Consider the following 21,390-nt stretch of genomic DNA (forward strand, 5'->3'; position numbering starts at 1 on the left):
AGACGCAGTTTAGTCGGGCGCTGGTGGCTCACGCCTGTAATCCTAGCTATTCAGGAGGCTGAGATCTGAGGATCGCGGTTCAAAGCCAGCCCGGGCAGGAGAGACCGTGAGACTCCTATCTCCAATAAACCACCAGAAAACCAGAAGTGGCGCTGTAGCTCAAGTGGTAGAGCGCTCGCCTTGAGCTGAAGAGCTGAGGAACAGCGCCCAGGCCCAGAGTTCAAGCCCCACGACCGACAAAAAAAAAAAAAAAAAAAGAAGACGCAGTTTCAACCAGCTTTACATACCTTAATGTTTGAACATTGAATGGAGTTGGAGAACAGAGCCCCTGTCACATTTTAGGGCAAAAAATTTGTCCTGAAGTTTTTTAAGTTATGTGGCTTACTCAAGATTCCCATAAGTATCACATACAGTATTCCCATCAATTTCTATAACTTTATTAAGTATTAAAAAATGACCTAGCCACATATGTTCAGTACAGATTAATGTTCTGTGCTGGTAACTGCTGACGTGAAGAAATCACAGAATCTTGGTATCTTGTTGAATATTCTTACAGCATTGCCATGATACAACACAATGTAATGAAATTGTATTTCTTATAAATTACTTTCTTTTTAGTTTCAACTTTTTGGTCAGCCATAATTCTCTTAAAAAATTGCATTCAGCATTGTTAACCACAGCCAAGATACGGAATCAACTCAGATGCCCCTCAGCAGACAAATGGATCAAGAAAATGTGGTATATATACACAATGGAATCCTATGCTTTATCAGAAAGATATTTCCCATTCATAATCAATAAGTAAAGTAAGTCAGATCCCAAGAAACATAGGTTGCATGGTTTCCCTCATTTGTTTTAACTAGAAAGTCCCTATGAATCTACAAGTAAACATACTGGCTGATAAAAAAGACAAAAAAATGCACTTGGACATGTTAAATTAAATAGGATTCTAGACTCACAGTGAGACCAAAGGAGTATATTCTTAGGAGAGGATTACAAAGGTTCAATAGCTATGTGTATATGATCATATAAAATGTTTACTGAAATGAAGTCCAAGAAATGGAAACAAGAGTTTTTTTATTTTACCCCCCCCCCCTTTTCTCCTTGGTCACTGTTTTTGATTTCTGTACCTTTTGTCTCGTATGTAAATTTATCTGTTTTGGGGAGGGTAAGGGGGAGCACAGAAATGGTGGGACAAAGGGCAAACAAATGCAGCAGTGATGCTCACTAGGTATTATATTGAAAATGAACTATACAACTTCCGAGGGAAGGAAAACCTAGGAGAAAATAAGGGAAGAGGTAATACTGAAATCTATTCATTACCTGAATTATGTAACTGACCCACAATTAAAAAAACTGCATTCAAATATGAGTAAGTCTCATATATATATATATATTTTTTTTTTTTGGGGGGGGGGTACATCCTGGAACTTAAACTCAGGGACTGGGAGCTATCCTGGAGCTTTTTGCATTCAAGGTTAGTGCTCTACCACTTTGAGCCACAGTGCCACACGGAGATAAGAGTGTCACGGGTTTTTCTGCCTTGGCTAGCTTTGAACCATGATCCTCAGATCTCCGTCTCCTGAGTAGCTAGGATTACAGGCATGAGCCACTGGCACCCAGCTTAGACAAGGAAATTTTACAAATTTAAAGTGTAACCAACTCGAAAGATCTTGACACTAGAGTATAAATGCCCAGTTATCGTTCTCTTCCAAAAGTGAACTATTGGTAGTAGGAACAGATTACTGACACAAAATAATATGCAGAAATTAGAACACTTTATTATAAACATTTCCAGAATATAAACTGATTTTGTATGAGGATACTTTTAAACTTTTAAAACTCTATGCAAGATAAGTTTATTTTTTATTATATATTTCATTTCTCACTTTCCAGTCTACAAAATACACTGCAAATTAGATCTAACAAAGAAAAAAAAAATCTAATTTGCTTCATAGAGAAAACCAATGAACATAAAAATGTCCAATTCAAAATGAAAACAAACCCAACCAAGAAACATTTTGCAGTCTATTAATCCTCCAATTTTAAATAAATCATCTATCAGGGAAAATAATTCCACCATCACAGCAATTTGATGATTACAAGCAGAGCCACACTCAAAAAGGGACATTGCATGTAAGAAAACCATTAAAATGCTTTTGGAAAATGAGGAAAAGTAATTTCCATGTTGGAAACCAAGCATACTAAATGTTTCTTGTTCACTTGGCCTTAGTTACAAGAATATGTTCAAATAAGATGTGATATGAGTATCATAGAACCAAGCTCTCAACTCTTTTCAATGAAACCTCAGGAGAACCAGAGAGCTTTCAAAATCCAAGGATAGACTGGTCCCACAACATTTCCTCCTCTGTCCTTTCTTTGCCTTGTTCCTTTTTCTCTTTTCTACGCTTACGGTCCTCTTTCTTAGAGGCTACATCTCGGCTCTTTTTCTCCTTTCGATTCTTAAGCTTTTCTGTACTGACCTGTCCAGTTTCTGTTTCCACTTTTGATTTCTTTCTTTGGATGCTTTTGTTTTTGTCTAAATCCAATTCCTCAGAACTTCTTTTCCTCTTATGCTTAGGCCGCTCTTCCTCTGGTTTTTCTCTGCCTTCCTCTGGGTGCCTTTTTCTGTTGTGATGTATTTGTTTATGACTGGATTGAGGGGCACTAGTATTATGTCCTAAGGAGAGGTGTTGGGGAACTCCAGATTCTACATTGTATAGACCACAATTATATTCTTGCTGACTAAGGTTCAGGGGTACTGGGTTTTCTGAGAAACAGTCCCTGGTGAATTGACAGTAGCTCAGAGAATCTAGTCTCAGTCTGCCGTCCTGAGCTGGCAACCACTGAGGTAACTGGTTTTCCACTTTCTGTGAAGTATTGCATGATCTTGGATAGGACTGCATAGTTCCAGATGGGAATCTCTGATCAAACATTCTGTACCTGTGCCTGGACTCGACTTCTTCTCTGTACCCACAGGTTTCCAAATAGTCCTCTCTCATCTTTCTGAAACAAGTCTTTGGCTCTAAACCTCTGGCTTTCTGTACTTTAATATAATCTTCAAGTTCATCTTGAAAAGAGTCAGAAGACTTCATTGAATGCTTCATTAGGTTGACAAAAAGGGATTCTCTGTAGAGAAGATGGGAGAGGTTACTAAATTACTTTATTCTGAGTAATTCCTTTGCTCCAAACAAGAGCCTCAAAAACATATTAAACAAATTAAAACCTATGTCAGCATAAAGTTTGTTATTATAATATATTCCATAAGGTAGCATGGGGATGGTCAAGCATTTCCCAGGCCACCCTTAATTAACTTTACCCTTCCGAAGTAGGGAAAAACATGTACAAAGGAGCTAACACAGAGGATGCTTGTCATGTAAGATACGCAGCACTGTGTGAGTAAGAATCACACATCTGTGTCTGGTTCTGAGTGTTTAGATAATTTTTGAAGTTCTCATAAATCAGTTTCCTGTACATTGTTTTCTAAGAGAAGTAACAGAACCATGGCAAAGTAATTTGATATTTAAAATCTTCACTTTACTCAAACTAATCATACTTACCTGACTACAGTACTGTTAAGGCTTAATAATGAAAAGATGTTTGTAAAATGCTTTGGGATGCTAAAACTGTGAAATTCAGCTACAGGATAGAAACTATACTCAGATTTAGGGGACGAGAGAAGATGAGAGAACAGAGTTCTGTATTTATTGTACAGCACCTGGACTTCATTCCATTACTTATGATAGGTGAAAAAGCATTCTAGAATGTTTCTGGTTTGCTCTGTCAAAGTACAGTGAGAGGGTTAAAGGAGGAAATAGAGAATAAAATGGATGAATGTAACAGAAACAGAACTGATGTAGAAAAGAAACTCAAGAGTACATATACAACAGATTGTTTCATTTAGGGGTTGAAGGCAGCACTATGCCTGATTCTCTTTCCCCTACATCAAATCCTAAGTAAGTAAAAATAGAGTAAAAATTATTCTTATTACCAGATAATGTCCTGAACAATTCTGGTGATATGTTTTATCTCCAAAACTCAGCAAAACCCATATAGAACTGAGTATTGCTTCTGTTTAATAGTGTTAACAAGCCTGAAAAAGCACTCTAAAGTCTTTAATGATCAGTTATGTTTCTGCAAATTTGAGATGAAAAGTCTAAATGAAGCCTAATTTGATGAGTTAGAAAAATTAGCCCCTATTCAACTTAAATAGCATAAAAACTACAATTGGAATAATAACAAATAGTATTACAAACACTTGATTAAATTTTGGGTTAAATATTTTAACAAATACTTCAGAAAAGAGCTGGGTGCTGGTGATGCGTGTCTATAATCCTAATTTCTCAGGAGGCTGAAATCCAAGAATCACAGTCTGAAGTCAGCGTGGGCAGGAAAATTCCCGAGACTCTTGTCTCCCAACTAACTAGCAAAAAACCCAAGTGGAGGCTCAAGTAGTAGAGTACCAACCTTGAGTGAAAAAGCTAAGAGACAGTATTCTGCCCTAATTCAAGACTACGACGACTACTACTACTACTACTACTACACACACACACATACAAATGTTAAAAAAAAAAAAAAATTAAAAGATGTTCAAGACTTTTAGTTATCAAGCAAATGTCAATTAAAGACACCGCAGACTCCCTGGAATGAATAAAATTAAAAAAGACTGATAATACTTAGTGAGGAGGTGGGGTACCTGCAACTCTCACATATTATTGGTGGGAATGTAAAATGGTACAACACTTTAGAAAACAGTTTAGCAGTTTTCATATATATTTTCCAAATGATCCAGTTATCTACGCCTAGGGTTTTACTCCTCAAAACATGAACATTCACATTAATTTTATTTGTAATGCTCCCCCGAAAGAAGACTGAAATGCCAATCAGTAGATGAACTGATAAGCCAAATGGTGGAATAAAAACAATGAAAAAAGTATTATCAAAGATAAAAAGTGAAAACAATCGCAATGTCCATTCATTGATAATTGGCAAATAAAGTCATATTCATGCAATGGGATACTATTCAGGAATAGAGTACTGATATTTAGCATAACATGGACAAATCTTGCAGACATTATGCTAGATTAAAGATGCCAATCCCAAAAGACCACAGCTGGCACAGATATGAAAAGGTGAATGAAACCTTACCCTTATCAGGCCAACAGCGTGGTGGAGAAATCTGATCATATTCACCCATTAATTGCTTCAGTTTTTCTACATGGACACTGTGTAAACAGTGAGCCTGTGCAACAACCAGGGAGCTAAAACATCATGATGTAGAGATTACAACATCTATTTTTGTCCAATACTCTATTCACCTGAAACCAAGCATAACCTTGTTATAAAGATGAAGTAATTCTAATTTTATAACTACACAATCAACACAGGGCAGTCACCTCAAAATTCACAAAACCCAGTTTCATTTTCATTTTGCTTCCTATAAATTCAAAAACAAAGCCTTTTTGAGCCTAATAATTGAATATTTTTCTATCCTTATTTATAGTTAAAATAGGTATGTTTTATTTGAAAATAAATCATCTAAATTTGAGCTTAAAAACAGATTTCATGAATTTCAATGTTTGGTCTGAACTAAGCATACAGTTTTGTTCTCTTTTGAGCACTAGCTTCAGTAGAAATACTACAACCAAGAAACCTAACTTTTCTTTTTTCTTTTGGTGGTACTGGGGTTTAAGCTAAAGGTCTTACACTTGTTAGGTAAGCAGTCTCATATTTGAGATAGGCCCCTAGCCATTTTTGTTACACCTATTTTCAGACAGGGTCTCAATTTTTTTTTTTTTTTGAGCCTCCTACCTATGGCCTGTCATGTAGTTGGGCCCTCAGATGTGCACCATGCTAGCTCACTTGTTGACATAGACTGTCACTAATTCTTTCCTTGGGGGTAGCGGCAAATTCCTCAAATCTTGGATGCCTGAGTAGCTGGGTTTGCAAGCCTGAGCCATCGGGCCTGGCTTTTTTGTTTTCTTAAGAGATGGGAGGTTTCACTACATTGTTCTGACTGGCCTGAACATCTAAGGCTCAAACAATTATCTGCATCAGCCTCCAGAGTTATTGGAACTACAAGTGCTGAAAGCTTGCTTTAGAAGTCAATAATTTTTATGTTCCTATTTGTGATAGAAACTACTATCTTCCAACATACTGTTTTTCTTCTTTGGTAAAATACCTTATGCAATATCCAGTTAAAAGACTACATTTTCTGACTATCCTTAAAGCATTACTATATGTGAATAACTTCTGGTTAAGTAAGAAAACTACATAGGATAACAAGAGCGCTCCTACTCCTGCTGCGAGAATGAGAGCCCATGATTGTAGTCCATTCATTCATCAGTAAACAAGAAGCAAGCCATTGCTTCAGCAGTAAGTTAGAAGATGCCTGGCCCTTTCTGATGACATTGTAGAGCTGTCACAACAGCCTTGCACTGTTTATCTCCAAACTTATTGCAAGTAAGAAAATGAATAAACCTCAATGGGTTTAAGACCTAACAAAGAATAATGTCTGAATGAATTTAATTGACAACACAGGAATAACTAAAATGTCCTATAGGAAAAAGGGAGAAACATTTTCTGAGCACAATTACAATACTTTTTCTTGTATTTGTATGTAATTTCCTGTACTGATATTGACTTTATTCCTTAGCTTCTCTGTACTCATCAAGGCTAGTTCTCTACCACTTGAGCCACTGCACCATTCCCAGCCTTTTCTATTTATGTGGTACTGAGGAATTGAACCCAGGGCTTCATGCATGCTAGGCAAGCACTCTACCACTAAGCCACATTCCCAGCCATGGATTTATAATTGCATAAAAGCTTTATAATTGCATAAAAGCTATTTTAAAAAATTTCAGTGGAACTTAAGTATCACAGAAACCTATGAACATCAATTCTCACTAATATTGGGCTGAAAAAAAGAGAGAGGTACAAGTGAGTTGTTCAGAAATTAATGGTTGAGCTGACACTTGAATCCACTTAATCAAAGGCCAATATCTGATTGTAATTATGTTAATATCATACATATTTGAACTAAAATTCAGTTTCTGTCAAGATTAACAAATGGGTAAAACTAGACAAGCTCTTTAGAATAGGATAGCTGGGCTGGGTGCCAGTAGCTCATGCCTGTAATCCTAGCTATTCAGGAGGCTGAGATCCGAGGATCGTGGTTTAAAGCTAGCCCAGGCAGGAAAGTGAGAAACTCTCATCTCCAATTAATCACAAATAGCTGGAAGCAGAGCTGTGGTTCAAGTGGTAGAATGCTATCCGTGAGCAAAAAAGCTCAGGAACAGCACCCAGGCCATGAGTTCAAACCCCAGGACTGGTGTACATGAACAAAGACAGACAGACACAGACACAGACACACACACACCATTAAAAAAAAAAAAAGCACAGATGGCTTTATGTTTCATTTAATGTATCTAGTACTTCTGATATCCTAAGTACCAAAGTTAGAAATACCAGAGTTAGAGACCCAGACCCAATAGCTCTGGTCTCAGAGCATTTAAGAGTGTAGAGCAGGAAAGTCTAAGGTAGTGTAGACAGTTAGCAGGGTTCAAAAGGTTAATTCTTTCTCAGGATACCAGTATATGGGAAAGATATGAAATGAACAGCCATACCATATAAAGGGTAAGAACACTGCATGGGGAATCACATTTCATTTATACTATCATTTTGGATAACAGCTGACATTTTGCTTTCTGTAATTCTCTAATACTTTTTTTTAATGCCATTTGAATTTATCATTTTTCTCCTTGGCCTGAGTTAATTTTTTTTGTTGGTGTTGTTTCTGATTTGTTTGTGGGGCTTGAACTCTTAACCTTGGACACTGTCCCTGTGCTCTTCAGCTCAAGGTGAGTGCTCTACTTCTAGACCCACAAAGCTACTTCTTGTTCTGGTGGTTATAATAAGAGTCTCATGGAAAGCTGGGTGCCAGTGGCTCATGCCTGTAATCCTAGCTACTCAGAAGGCTGAGATTTGAGGATCTCGGTTCAAAGCCAGCCCGGGCAGGAAAGCCCGTAAGACTCTTATCTCCAATAAGCCCTAGAAAACCGGAAGTGGCGCTGTGGCTCAAGCGGTGGAGCGCTCACCTTGAGCTGAAGAGCATAGGGACAGCGCCCAAGCCCAGAGTTCAAGACCCATGACCAAAAAAAAAAAAAAGTTTCATGGACTATGCCTGGGCTGGCTTTGAACTGTGATGCTCAGATCTCAGCCTCCCGAGTAGCTAGGATTTCAGGAATGAGCCACCAGTGCCTGGCTTTATTTTTTACACACACACACACACTTTTTTGGGCCTAGGTGCTGTCCCTTAGCTCTTCAGCTCAAGGCTAGCGCCCTACCACAGCGTCACTTTTGGCTTTCTTATGTGGTGCTGAGGAGTTGAACACAGGGCCTCATGCATGCGAAGCAAGCACTCTACCACTGAGCCACCTTCCCAGCCCTTATTTTATATTTTTAAGAAGACAAAAAGGAGGGCACAGGAATGAAGGGTGAAAAAATGTAGTCATAGTATGCAATATACACTATGCAACTTGGAAGGGACAGGAGATAAAGAAGGGGTGACGATGTCCAAGAATTGTGCTTATCACCAGACTTAAGCCTTAAAAAATAAAAGAGCTAAGAGTAATATTTCTTTTTTTCGGGTCCAGTTGTGAAGCCTGAATTCTGGGCCTGGGTGCTGTCCCTCAGCTGTTCAGCTCAAGGCTAGCGCTCTACCACTTGAGCCACAGTGCCACTTCCGGCTTTTTTCTTTTTGCTTATGTGGTGCTGAGGAATCGAACCCAGGGCTTCAGGCATGCAAGGCAAGCGCTCTTCTACTGAGCCACCTTCCCAGCCCTAAGAGTAATATTTCTATGTATCGTGTTCAAGTCCTGCAAAGATGTCTCAGAGTGTTTATCTCTTGATTCTTACTGTTTCCTGTTCAAGCTTTATTTCATCTATGTTATATTTACTACAACAACCAAGGATAGACACAGGGGCTTTCTGGATATAGTAAAATGTGTGGGGAAAACAAAATGAACTAAGAGCTACAAAGACTTAAGTTTAAATCCAAAGGTAAGTCAGGTTATTTTTCTCTGATCTAGTCTCTTCATCTATCAAAAGGACAATACCATCCTCTTTGGGGGCTCTTGTAAGGATTAAATAACATGACCTGTATAAGTTTACATGCTACGTTTACAAGCTTCTGTAGGACACATTCTATTTCAACCTACCTCATAATGTGAAATCTTTTACTATTCAAACTGTAGCACTACTCCACAGATGCCTTCGATACAAAGCTCAGTCTTTGTTTACTCAATATGGTATCTATGGAGGAAAATAAAGGGAAGACAGATGATCATATTAAGCATTTAAGGTAATATCCTCAATACTAAGTTGTTATTATCATTGCACGTATTCTCTCAAAGCTTAATTTCCAAGTGCTATATTACAAGGCTCTACAGTAATAGCTTTCTGCTCAGAATGGAAATCTGAAAATATTTAGAACCTTCTAATAATAATTAACATTTTTTCTTCTGTAGCTCTGAGGATGGAATCTATAGAGTGCCTTGTGTTCCATTACTAAAATATATGCTTAGTCCTTTCTAAAATTTTGAGATAGCATTTCACCAAGTTGCTCATGGACTTTAAGTTTTCTTGTTTCAGACTCCCAAGTAGCTGGGACTGCAAGTGTGTATTACCATAGCTGGTTGTAGCTTTTATATGGTCCAAAATATACCACTGAAGGAAGTTATTGGGACACCAATAGAAGACTGGATTCTACAGAAATGATCTGGGTACCAATACTGTAGGATGGGCCAAGAAATCCAATCTTTTTGTGAATAATATGAAGAAATGCAGTCCATATGACATATGATTTTAGCCACAGTAAGCCCTATGTGGGTTCCACATGCCTGGATTCAACCAATTACAGAAAGAAAATACTTTAAAAAATCATGCCTGGACTGAACACATACTTATCTTTTTTCTGTCACTTTCCTCTAAGTAATGCCATGTAACAATTATTCATGGAATGTGTTATTTTAAGTAATCTAGAGGTAATTTAAACTGTATGAGACAATGTGAATGGATTATATGCAACTACTTTAAAGGAAGGACTTGATAACTGTAGGGTTTGGAACTTGAAGAGGAGGCTTGGAACCAATCTAATGCAGATACTAAAAGACGACTATACATTACTGTTGTCTGAAAATCACAGAAAGGAACCACAAACCACCTTTACCTATGGTAGGTAATCTTCTCTCAGTTGGTACAAATGTTTGACCCCAGAAATTTTACTAAACAAAACTCATATAAATTGCTCAAAGCTAGTCATACACATATTAATATATAGTCAGTCCTAGGATTTGACCTCTGGGCCTGGGCACTGTCCTTGAGCTTCTTTGTCCTCAAGGCTTGTGCTATACCACTTGAGCCACAGTGCCACTTCCAGCTTTTTCTGAGTAGTTTATTGGAGATAAGAGTCATGGATTTTGCTGCCTGGGCTGACTTTGAACTGCAATCCTCAGATCTCAGCCTCCTGAGCAGCTAGGATTACAGGCATGAGCCACCAGTGCCCAGCTAAAGCTACTCATAATTAGATATTGAATTCTAGATTTTCTGCTAAAGAGTTTCTCATAGTAATGTGTTATATTTACACTTGAAGTCTATACTTCCTAACAGCTAACGTTTATTTTAGGATGTGGTGTTGTAGTTCAAAAGTGGTAAGAGTGCTACCCTTAAGTAAAAAAGCTCAGGGATAGTGCCCAGGCTTTGAGTTTAATCCTCACGACTGACACCTCCCCCCAATTTTTATTTCATACATGGTTTTCAGTTTACAAATAAGATGCTATTATGGTTTGAATTATGTGCCCCACAAACTGTTGGAAACTTTATCCCCAAGGTAAGTGTTGGGGCATAGTGTCTAATGGGAGGTGTTTAGGTAATGAGGCATCACCTTAATGTGTGGATTAATGTCAATTATGAGAGCTGAAGGCTGGGAGTTTGAGCTCTCTCCTCTCCCTTCCCTCTCTTTCTGCCATGGAATATAAGGCTTTCACTACCCTCTCCAAACAAAAACAAGGCCCTTACTAGATGCCACCTTGCTATAAAATGCCCCAGCCTTTGAGAAATTTCTACAAATTCTCCAGTTGTGATATAGTAACAAAAGGATTAATATAGATGCCAATTATGTAACATCAAAACTGTAATTTTAGCAAGGCACTGGTGGCTCATGCCTTGTAATCCTAGATACTCAGGAGGCTGAGATCTGAGGATCACGGTTCAAAGCCAGCCCTGGCCAGAAAGCCCATGAGACTCTTATCCCCAATAAACCACCAGAAAACCAGAAGTGGTGCTGTGGCTCAAGTGGTAGAGCACTTGCCTTGAGCTGAAGAGCTGAGGGATAGCACACAAGCCCAGAGGTCAAGCCCCACGGCCAACAAAAGAAAAAAAAAAGCTGTAATTTTATGTAGCCTTTTCTCATGAAGAAATAGAACTCTACTTACTAATCAAAATTTTAGAAAAATGACTCAGCAATTATTAAATTCAAGGAGGGAGTTACTGTAGCTGGCCCATGGTCTATTCACTTCTTTTCATAGAAGTGAGGGAAGAAAGTAGGTGACAATCTGTACCACAGAGAGCCTAATAGCATTTGCTGAGAACTTAGCTCTAAAATTTCCTTAGTAAGATATCCCCATCTAAGGATTACTGATAGTAAACAAGCCCCAAACCTATGAGGCATAAGTCCCTGATGAATGTCACATAAGCTACACAAATCTCTGAGGTTTAAAGTGAAGATGGTTGATAATTTACTATGTGAAGTGACAATCTAAGTTTTTACTTAGAAAACTCTAGTGGTAGCGCAATAGCCTTGAGCATAAAAATTCAGTGATAGTGCCAGGTCCTCAGTTCAAGCCACAGAACTCTATTAATTCTTCTGAGTTAGACACACATTTAATATGGGAAAATATGGTCTGCGAAGACAAACTTCATGTACCAGATAAATGCTCTGTTTGAGTCTCTCAATGGCCTGTACTGCTATACCTTGGAAGTGCAGTTTGATAACTACACTTGTATGTGTACCTTGGAAAAGTAATGCACTAAAGTTTAATGGAGTTGGGAAGTAAGGTTAAGTAAGCAGGGAAGATCATTTAACATTTGCTGTCATGTTTGTGTTAATTTTCACAAAACAAAAAACAAAACCCATGACTTTGATGGGTACTCAGGAGGCTGAGCTCTGAGGATCAAGGTTCTAAGTGAGCTCAGGGGAATATGTGACTCTTATCTCCAATTAACTAGCAAATAACCAGAAGTAGAGCTTTGGCCAAAGAGTTACAGTGCTAGCCTTGAATGAAAAAACTAAGGAACGGCTCCCGGGCTTTGAGTTCAAGCCGCTGTACCCAGATACACACAAATAGTTACTTTCACATAAAAAAAAACCTGTATTATATTGTGTATATTCAAAGGAAGCTTAATTTCAGCATATAGATTTAAAATGTTCACTTAAAAAGTGTCCTAAATAATGACAAACAAGAAACATTTCAGGAAAGACCTTGAACTAAACATGTATTTATTATAAAGATATACTGGAAGCATGCAGAGAACTTGCCTTAACAAATGCAAAGCCCTGCTAATAAATTATTTTTTGGCCAGTCCTGGGGCTTAAACTCAGGGTATGGGCATGGTCCCTGAGCTTCCTTTGCTCAAGGGTAGCACTCTCCACTTGAGCCACAGCGCTACTTCTGGCTTTTTGTTTTCATGTGGCACTGAAGAATTGAACCCAGGCATAGGGAACCCAGGGTTAGGGAAGCACTCTACCATTAAGCCACATTCCCAGCCCTTAATAAATAATTTAAATATATACGTAATTACATTTGAGTTAGTCAGCAAGGTAAAAAGGTTAACTATATAGTGTTAGTTTTTGCTTTTTTTTCCCCTAAACTTCTCTTGATACAGGGGAGACTGACCATACATATGAGACTTTTTTTTGAGATGTGTCTCATTATATTGCTTACTTTGGTCCTGGACTTCTAGCTTGTGATCAAACTGCCTCAGTCTCCTGCCTGAAATCAATTCTAATAGTCCTACTAGGACTGTAAACGTGAGAATGGAACTGCAGCAACAGCATGAAAAGTTTTTGATAACTCTTCGAAGAATCCCCTAACATGGTATGTCACTGGTTAAAGTATCATATTCTTCTTATCTGACATACTTGGCAATAAGGCTTTTTATAACTATCTAAAATGAAAATGTAGTGTCTTAATGGTGTTTAAAATAATGTAATATACCCATTATCTACCATTTATCATGACAGTTACCTTGACTGTTAATGAAGTTATTGACTAAAATGAAGTAGCAAGAGGTAAATTAAGTAACTTTTTCAAATTCTAGTAAATAACCTCAGCCTTAACTTGGTGGCAGTTTCATTATTCTTTGAATATTGTCTGATGGCCATTATAGGCTGAAGTTACATGTCCTATGAATTACTGTTCGAGTACACACACATACCTTGGAAAAGAGCAGTAGTGAACTGCTACATCAATTCCCTAACTCTAATGCTATACAAGACCTTAAGAGTCTGGTTAGTGCAAGGCCTTCAACCTTAATATTACTGCTGTTTGGGGGAAGACAATCTTATGTTGTATATAGAGCTGTCAAAAGCATTTTAGGATGTTTATGAAATCCCTGGGATGTATCTATACTTGCTCACCAAGTCCCTTCCTGCAGAGTATTTATAAACAAAAATGTCTTCAGATACCGCCAATTGTGTTGGGGACAGGCAGGGGAGGGGTATAATTCTTGAATAAAACCATGAGGCTAGTCCACTGACAACTCATGACAAATTCAAGTCCAGCAAGTTTGGGACTTACTCAGCACCATATAGCTAGAACCTATTAATAGTCAAGATCCTCTTTCAGTGTTTACATCTTACCACCTTGAAATACTACAGAAAGGTTTTAGTCTTTTACTTATATTCAAAGGTACTGGGGGGGGGGGGGGGGGAGGGAAACACCCTCAAATGCTGCAGCTGACAAAAAGTTATTTTTCCATGAAGAAATACGGAACTTAGGTTTCTAAGTCTTTCTGTGATCTGGCCGTGGGAACCAAATACAATTGTAGTCTTGACAGCAACTTAGGAATACTTGTTGGTGACAGGCAGGAAGTTTGATATTAAAGATATTCAGATTTTTTTTTTAAAGTCTCAGAACAAGGTTAGTAATCCAGGCTGAATGAAGATGTTTGCAATAATTTCTAATTAAATATTTTTAGTGAATGGGATTTATATATTGTGCTTACAAAAATCTTTAAAAAAATTTTTTTTTGCCAGTCCTAGGGCTTGCACTGAGGGCTTGGGTACTATCCTTGGGCTTCTTTTGCTCGAGGCTGGCATTCTACCAGTTGAGCCATAGTGTCACTTCTGGCCTTTTGTTTATATGGTACTGAGGAATCGAACCTAGGGCTTCATGCATGCAGGCACTCTACCACTAAGCCACATTCCCACCCCTACAAAACTCTTTTAAGGAATTATTTACTTTTTGATTCCTTGGTCACTTCTCCAAGATGAAATGTGTAATTATGCATTAGCCTACAAAATACATATATACATGTGTACGTGTATATATGCATACACTCATATTGTTATGTATATATGTATACATTATTTTATAGCTATTGTATTAATGGGTGCCCTTCTGGAAAAAAAGGAATCTAAATTAATCTGTACTATTCTGACTCCTATTATTTTTCACTCCGAAGAATATGGCAACACAACAAACATTAAAAACTATGAAATTATGTCTGAATGTTTTATCAAGAGCTTCTACAGCTGGATCACCTTCCATTTTCTAAAATAATTTCCATTACTACTTTAAAGCCTTATCTGTTACTACCTTTGCACAGTGTAGCACTTTTAAGAACTCTAAAGTCTCTTAGATTTGGGTGGTCAAAAATAGCTTTTTCCTGGGTTTCAGTTGTTTAAGCCTGTAATCCTAGCTAATCAGGAGGCTGAGATCTGCGGATGGCTGTTCCAAGCCTGACCTAGCAGAAAAATCAATGAGACTCATGTATCCAATAACCATCAAAAAGCTAAAGTAGAGCTGACACAAGTGGTAGAGGGCCAGCCTTGTGGGGAAAAAAAAAAGACAGGGCCCAGGCCCCAAGTTTAAGCTCTAATACCAGGGGAGGAAAAAGTGCTTTTCCATTTATGGGAAATGTGTTGGTGTGAACTGTAAAAACTCTCCAAATCCCTGTACAAAGAGGATTAACTAAAACTGAACAGGGCCCCCAACAGACTAAGGCCAAGTCCCTGGGAAAATCTAGCTCCACTTTGTTGAAAAGCTCTGGGCAATCAAGGCTATGTTCTAGCCAACATCTGATGACACAGACCTCTTTTGCTGGTTCCTTGTGGTGCTGGGGGATGGAACCCAGGGGCACACTCACTGGCTTCTCTTTTAAAAAAGCACTCACTAAGAAGAGTTTACAATTGTGAATCTTTCCTATACCCTTTAGAGATGCACGTGTACTTCCAGCAGCTCAGGAATTCTTAGGACCAGAAAGTCATTCCTTTGAAATGTTAATAGGGACAAGGCCTGCCTCCCAATCCCTGGGGCAGGACCGTAGCCTAACAGATAATTCCCAGCTAGCAGACACAGCTGACCCACTTGCATTTACAAAGAGTCACCCTTTGTAATTGTGGAGGGTTCCCTTCCCCCTCCATACTTACACCCGGTCCTTTGAAAACGCCCAGTCACCACCACTGGGCAAATGAAAATACAGCTCAACTTTTGGAATAGGAGTTATGGGATGAAATCTGTTTGGACTAATCTAGATTATCTGAAGACTAGTTAGGGAATAAAATCGGTTTGCACCCATCTAACTAACACCAGCTTTATCTGACTCGGGTCGACACACACTCGGCCCCTGATCACGCTACCAACTACTTCCGTCAGGTCTGGCAAACCTTAGTAACTTGTCTCCCAGGGCCCTGAGCTTCCACGAGCCTAGGAAAGCTTGAGGGAGACCACCACCGCCCCCCACCCCACCCCACCCCCCAAATCTCACCTCATCTAGCCTTGGAAAACATCTGTAACTTGAGAGCTGCCCTGCTACGCCCCTGGATCACCCCAGCTCCTCACCCCGCTTCTCCCCTAAGTGTCCTACAGTGCGGTGTCTGCTCTCCATATTGAATTTCACCTCCACGGAGGCCCCCCTCTCCTCCCGTCTCGGGCTCTCCCCTACCCTGGCGTGTCTCTTCCTGGGGTCCCCTCACCAGCCCCTCCCGATCCCCTGACGCTCAGGTCCGAAGACCTCTTCGGGCCGCTTCACTGTCTCCCGGCCCGCCGCGGCGTCCCTCGGCCCCTCACACTCCACGCTGAGGGCTCTGGGGCCGCCGCAGTTCCCAGGCGGCCGGCGCCGAGGGGCGCGCAGGACTCCGGCCGCGCCCCGGTCGGCCATGTCGCCTACTCCGGGCAGGGCGGGGCGCGGCCTGGCGCGGCGCGCGGGGCCTCGGCGGGGCCGTCGCCGGGCTGCGGTGGAGGCTGAAGGCCGGGCCGCCCCCGCCGCCGGGGCGGGAACTCACCTTCGCTGAGGCAGGGGCGGGCGTCTACACTACTGTCCCCCTCCCCGCCAACGCCGCCGGCCGGGGGAGAGGCTGCGGTGGAGGTGGCGGAGAGGCAGAGAATACCGCCGCCGCCGCCGCCGCCGCCTCCGCCGCAGAGCAGGCGGGGTGGGAGGAGGGGCGGAGACCCGGCTTCCTGAGGGGAAGTCGCCGCCACCGCCGGCGGCCGATAGGACTGCGCCGGCGCCATGGCGGCCTGGCGCGCTACGGCGCCTGCGCACTAGACAGGGAGCGCTTAGTCCCGCCTTCCTGTCTGCTCCGCCCCCCCTCCTCCCGCCATTTCCGGGCTCCGCGCTCACCCGTCTCACAAGCGGGTGGTTCCGGTGGTGGGTTGCACCTCGCACTTAAGGTTAAGGAACAGCCGGCAGAGTCCGGCTACGGGCGGCTTAGCCCTGGAGTCCTAGCTGCTGTCCTGGAGTTGGAGACTGCCTCAATTGGAAGGCAGCTTGGGCCGAAAAGCCTGCCAGACGGTATCCCCATTAACCAGCAAAATGCCGGGCCGGGGGCGTGGCTCCTGTGGTGGAGTGCCCTCTGTGAGTGGAAACTCGGGGGAGCTGGCGCTGGAGGCCCAGCTTCCTTCGTGCTGGGAACCAGAAAGGAGAAAACTGAATTTAAGACCGAGGCAGATGATCTCCAAAGGCATTCGTGCGCTTACCTCTCTATTTTCCTTTCCCTAGTTATGGCAACCAACATGAAGTATTCTTTTTTTTTTTTTGGGTCCGGTCGTGGGGCCTGAACCCTGGGTCTGGGCACTGTCCCTCAGCTCTTCAGCTCAAGGCTAGCGCTCTACCGCTTGAGCCACAGCACCACTTCCGGCTTTTTTCTTTATGTGGTGCTGAGGAATCAAACCCAGGGCCTCGGGCATGCAAGGCAAGCGCTCTACCACTGAGCCACCTTCCCAGCCTTTTTTTTTTTTGTCGGTCGTGGGGCTTGAACTCTGGGCCTGGGCGTTCCCTCAGCTCAAGGCGAGCGCTCTACCACTTGAACTACAGCGCCACTTCCGGTTTTCTGGTGGTTTATTGGAGATAGGAGTCTCACGGTCTCTCCTGCCCGGGCTGGCTTTGAACCACGATCCTCAGATCTCAGCCTCCTGAGTAGCTAGGATTACAGGCGTGAGCCACCAGCGCCCGGCTAACATAAAGTATTTTATGCACAGTCCTTGGTCATAATGCATTGCCATTACTGGTTCATAGATGATCTTTACCTTAATCCCTCTCTCTTTTTCAGGTCATTATGCTTACAGCTGCATAACATTCATAAGCAGTATATGTGTGTGTATGTATGTATATGTATATTCCAAATCTTATCTCCTCTCAGGAAGAACTCACTACCCTTCTTTGTATTCGTAACCTTTCCTGACATCCCTCTCCCCCCTCCCTCCCTTACATCTTTCCTCATTTCCTCCCAGGTTGGTCTGGAATTTGTGTCCTAGTTCTGGGATTACAGGTGTGTATCACCACACCAGGTGTAGATTTATTTATTTCCCTCTTTATAGCATCTTAGGATTTGTTTCACTTAGCATCGAAATTCTTCTAAACTGTTGCAAATAGCTGTAATATTTTTAATTCATTTACATATAACATTCCACCTGTTTATTGGTATATTTTCTTGTTATGGGTGTGTTTTCTTAGGCACTTTGCAAAAGTTCCTCGTGGGTATCTTCCACATTTCTGTCATACTGGCATGCCTTATTTCAGGTTCTAAGCCGTGCATGATACATACAAAGATCTCTTCTTGAACTACTCCAAACTACCCTCTACATTTCTCCGCCCGCCCCCCCCCCCCACTTCTTTCTTCTGTTTTTTTCATTACTGGGGCTTGAACTCCCACTCTCACGTAGCTTTTTCCACTCATGACTGTTGCTCTGCCATTTGAGCCATAGCTCCACTTCTGGCTTTTTTCTAGTTAATAGAAGAGTCTTGGTCTGGCTTCCAACTGTGATCCTCAGATCTCAGCCTTCTGATTAGCTAGATTACAGCTATAACCACCAATGCCTAGCTTACCCTTCACATTTCTACCAAGGGTTCTATCTAGAAGTTATTACTGGCTGCTCGTTGTCTGTTGGGAAAAGCTAAAGTGAGCCTATCACCTTCAGTGCAACTCTAATCTCCCTATCTTCCCAAGCTGTCACCTCCCTACACTACTTTGACCTTATGTTAAATACCACACTATTGTACAATTCAACATATTGTACTTGTTACTTCTCTTGGAATATGGTCCCCTCCCCCCCAACACTCTCTCTGTGCCTCTCTCTCTCTCTCTCTCTTCCTAAATGAACTTCTTTTCCTACAGAACTAAATCCTATCTTGGTTTCCATATTTCTCATTCTTAGGCATTGCTTCATACTTTCTTCCTTCTTTTTAATTGGTCGTGGGGCTTGAACTCTGGGCCTGAGTGTTATCCCTCAGCTCTTCTGCTCAAGGTGAGCACTGTTGGGTCTTCGTCCGTCTTTGGAGGGACGGGGTCCGAGGAAAGGTAAGTGCTCTGCCCACTCAACTTCCTCTCAGGGCCATCTTTGCTACCTGTGTTCCCCACAGATTTCCCCCACAGAGCACTCTACCACTTGAGCCACATTGCCACTTCTGGTTTTCTGAGTGGTTTATTGGAGATAAGAGTCTCACAGACTTTTCCTGTCCAGGCTGGCTTTGAACTGTGATCCTCAGATCTCAGCCTCCTGAGTAGGATTACAGGTTTGAGCCAGCAGCGCCTGGCTTTTTATCATCTTTTATATTAATACCATTCTTTAATTCATACTGGTGGGTGAGTAATGTTCCATTGTGTGAATCCACTATGAGCCATTCTATAGTCATTCTTCATAGACATTGAGCTTGTTTTCCAGCTTTACTCTTACCGGCAATGCTGCTTTAACATCCTTTGTACAGATGACTAGGAGATTCTCAGGAGTTCATATTTAGGAGATGTGGCTGCTGTTAAGTAGATGGCCTTAGGCAGGTTAGTAAAGAAAAGCATAATATCTGTATTCCAGTAGTTCCCACAATACCTAACCAGTTGTAGTTGTCTACATGTCATGGTGTGTGTGTGTCTGTGTGTCTGTGTGTCTGTGTCTGCTTTAACCTCTACATCTCTGCTCATGTTGTTGTGTTCTTGAGGCTGAGGTCTTCTCCAGTTCTTATTCCCCACTCTCTCTTATTTCTCTCGGACACTTTTTCTAAAACTTGCTCAAAGACCTTAGGTTGCCCTAGATTTTTTCTTTGCCTCTTAATACTCTTCATCCATAGTTACATGCTGCCCATAATCCCCTTTACATCATCAGTGTCTTGAAAACAGGGCCTTCAGTTTTTGTTTTTTGTATCTTGACACATATTCCAGTAATTGCATATGGAATACATGAATTTAAGAATTCTTAGGTACTCGCTTTGGCAGTACATGTACTAAAATTGGAACAATACAGAGAAGATTAGCATGGCCCCTGTACAAGGATGACACACAAATTCATGACGTGTTCTTTATTTTTAATGGTGGGACAAAGGGTGAATCAATTCAGCAGTGATACTCACTGGACACTATGTTGGAAATGAACTATACAACTTGGGGAGTTAGGGGGACTGGGAGGAGAAAATGAGGGAGGAGGTGACACTGTTCACAAAGAAATGTACTCATTACCTGACTTATGTAACTGTAACCCCTCTGTGTATTACCTTTACAATAAAAAAATTCTTAGGAGATAAACATTTTACAGAAAATATTTTTTAAAGCCAGAGGAGCGAGAAGTGAGCATACTATTTTATTTTTCAGAGCTGGAGATCAAACTGAGGGCCTCACATATGCACAAATGCTCTATCACTGAATTGTGTCTCCAGCACCATACTATTTTAGTAAGAGAATGTGAAGTTTTATTGGGGATGTAATTATGAAGGAGCAAATATTCTGTCTTATCCTGGATTGGGAGTGTGAGATGGAATGAACACATTTTCTTTGATTGTCTCTTTCACTTTGCTTATGAAATGAATGGCTGAATGAATGAGCCAGTGAATGCACTTTGAAGAAATGAGCCCTTCCAGGCCTATTTAATATTGCCAAACATTCAATTATTATTAATATCAGCCAGAGTTGGCAGATATTCTGTGTAAGAGGTCAGAACAGGGCTGGGAAGGTGGCTCAGTGGTAGAGCGCTTGCTTTGCATGCATGAGGCCCTGGGTTCGATCCTCAGCACCACATAAGCAAAAAGAAAAAAGCTGGAAGTGGCGCTGTAGCTCAAGTGGTAGAGTGCTGGCCTTGAGCTGAAGAGCTGAGGGACAGCACCAAGGCCCAGAGTTGAGGCTCCACGACCTGACCCAAAAACAAAAAGGTCAGAACATAAATGCTTTTTGGCTTTGTGATTCATATGTTCTCTTGGTGATTATTAAACTCTGCCATCATAGTATGAATGTAGGCCTACAAGGATGTAAACATGTGACTGTAGCTGTTTTTCATTTATAGTCATTGAAATATAAGTGTTGTGTAATTGCCATGTGTCACACATACTTTTCCAACATTAAGGTACAAAACATTCTTAATTCATAGGTCAAAAAGACCCTCATATACCCTTGTCCTAAATGAACACTAAGGTTCATAGAGAGGAGGTGGAATTTAGGGATAAAGAGATGTTCTTTTATTAAAGTGGCTTAGGATACAAAATTTTGCAACTCCCTTCATTTGCCACTAGGTGGTGGTCCCTGTAGCCATGAGGCTCAGCCTGTAAGTCAGCAAAGGCTTTGAGTAGTAGTAGCTGAAGTATTCAGATAGGTACATGAGCTTACCAAAGATTCAATACTTATCACAAACT

At 41.1% G+C, this 21,390-nt stretch overlaps 1 protein-coding gene and 1 non-coding gene across 4 annotated transcripts; one reads left to right on the plus strand and one right to left on the minus strand.

The window, feature by feature from the left end:
- Positions 1 to 1,756: 1,756 nt before the first annotated feature.
- LOC122116886 (lysine-rich coiled-coil protein 1-like) lies at positions 1,757 to 16,743 on the minus strand. Of its 3 annotated transcripts, XM_042690464.1 has the most exons (4): positions 16,565 to 16,743; positions 9,219 to 9,312; positions 5,149 to 5,318; positions 1,757 to 3,129 (listed from the first exon to the last, which is right to left on the minus strand). In XM_042690464.1, exon 4 carries the CDS (start codon positions 3,105 to 3,107, stop codon positions 2,328 to 2,330), a length of 780 nt encoding a protein of 259 aa, XP_042546398.1. In that variant the 5' UTR covers positions 3,108 to 3,129; positions 5,149 to 5,318; positions 9,219 to 9,312; positions 16,565 to 16,743; the 3' UTR covers positions 1,757 to 2,327. The 3 variants fall into 3 exon arrangements, with proteins under 3 accessions (XP_042546398.1, XP_042546397.1, XP_042546399.1); XM_042690463.1 differs by lacking the exon at positions 5,149 to 5,318 and having other exon boundaries at positions 16,565 to 16,742; XM_042690465.1 differs by lacking the exons at positions 5,149 to 5,318; positions 9,219 to 9,312.
- Positions 16,744 to 19,971: 3,228 nt separating this feature from the next.
- On the plus strand, positions 19,972 to 20,078 carry LOC122116912. The gene has a single exon (XR_006149035.1). It is a non-coding gene; the product is annotated as a U6 spliceosomal RNA (small nuclear RNA).
- The last annotated feature ends 1,312 nt before the right edge of the window (positions 20,079 to 21,390 follow it).

Source organism: Dipodomys spectabilis, unplaced genomic scaffold (assembly GCF_019054845.1).
Source record: "Dipodomys spectabilis isolate Male_0828 unplaced genomic scaffold, ASM1905484v1 ptg000137l, whole genome shotgun sequence".
In the NCBI taxonomy this organism is placed as follows: Eukaryota; Metazoa; Chordata; class Mammalia; order Rodentia; family Heteromyidae; genus Dipodomys; species Dipodomys spectabilis.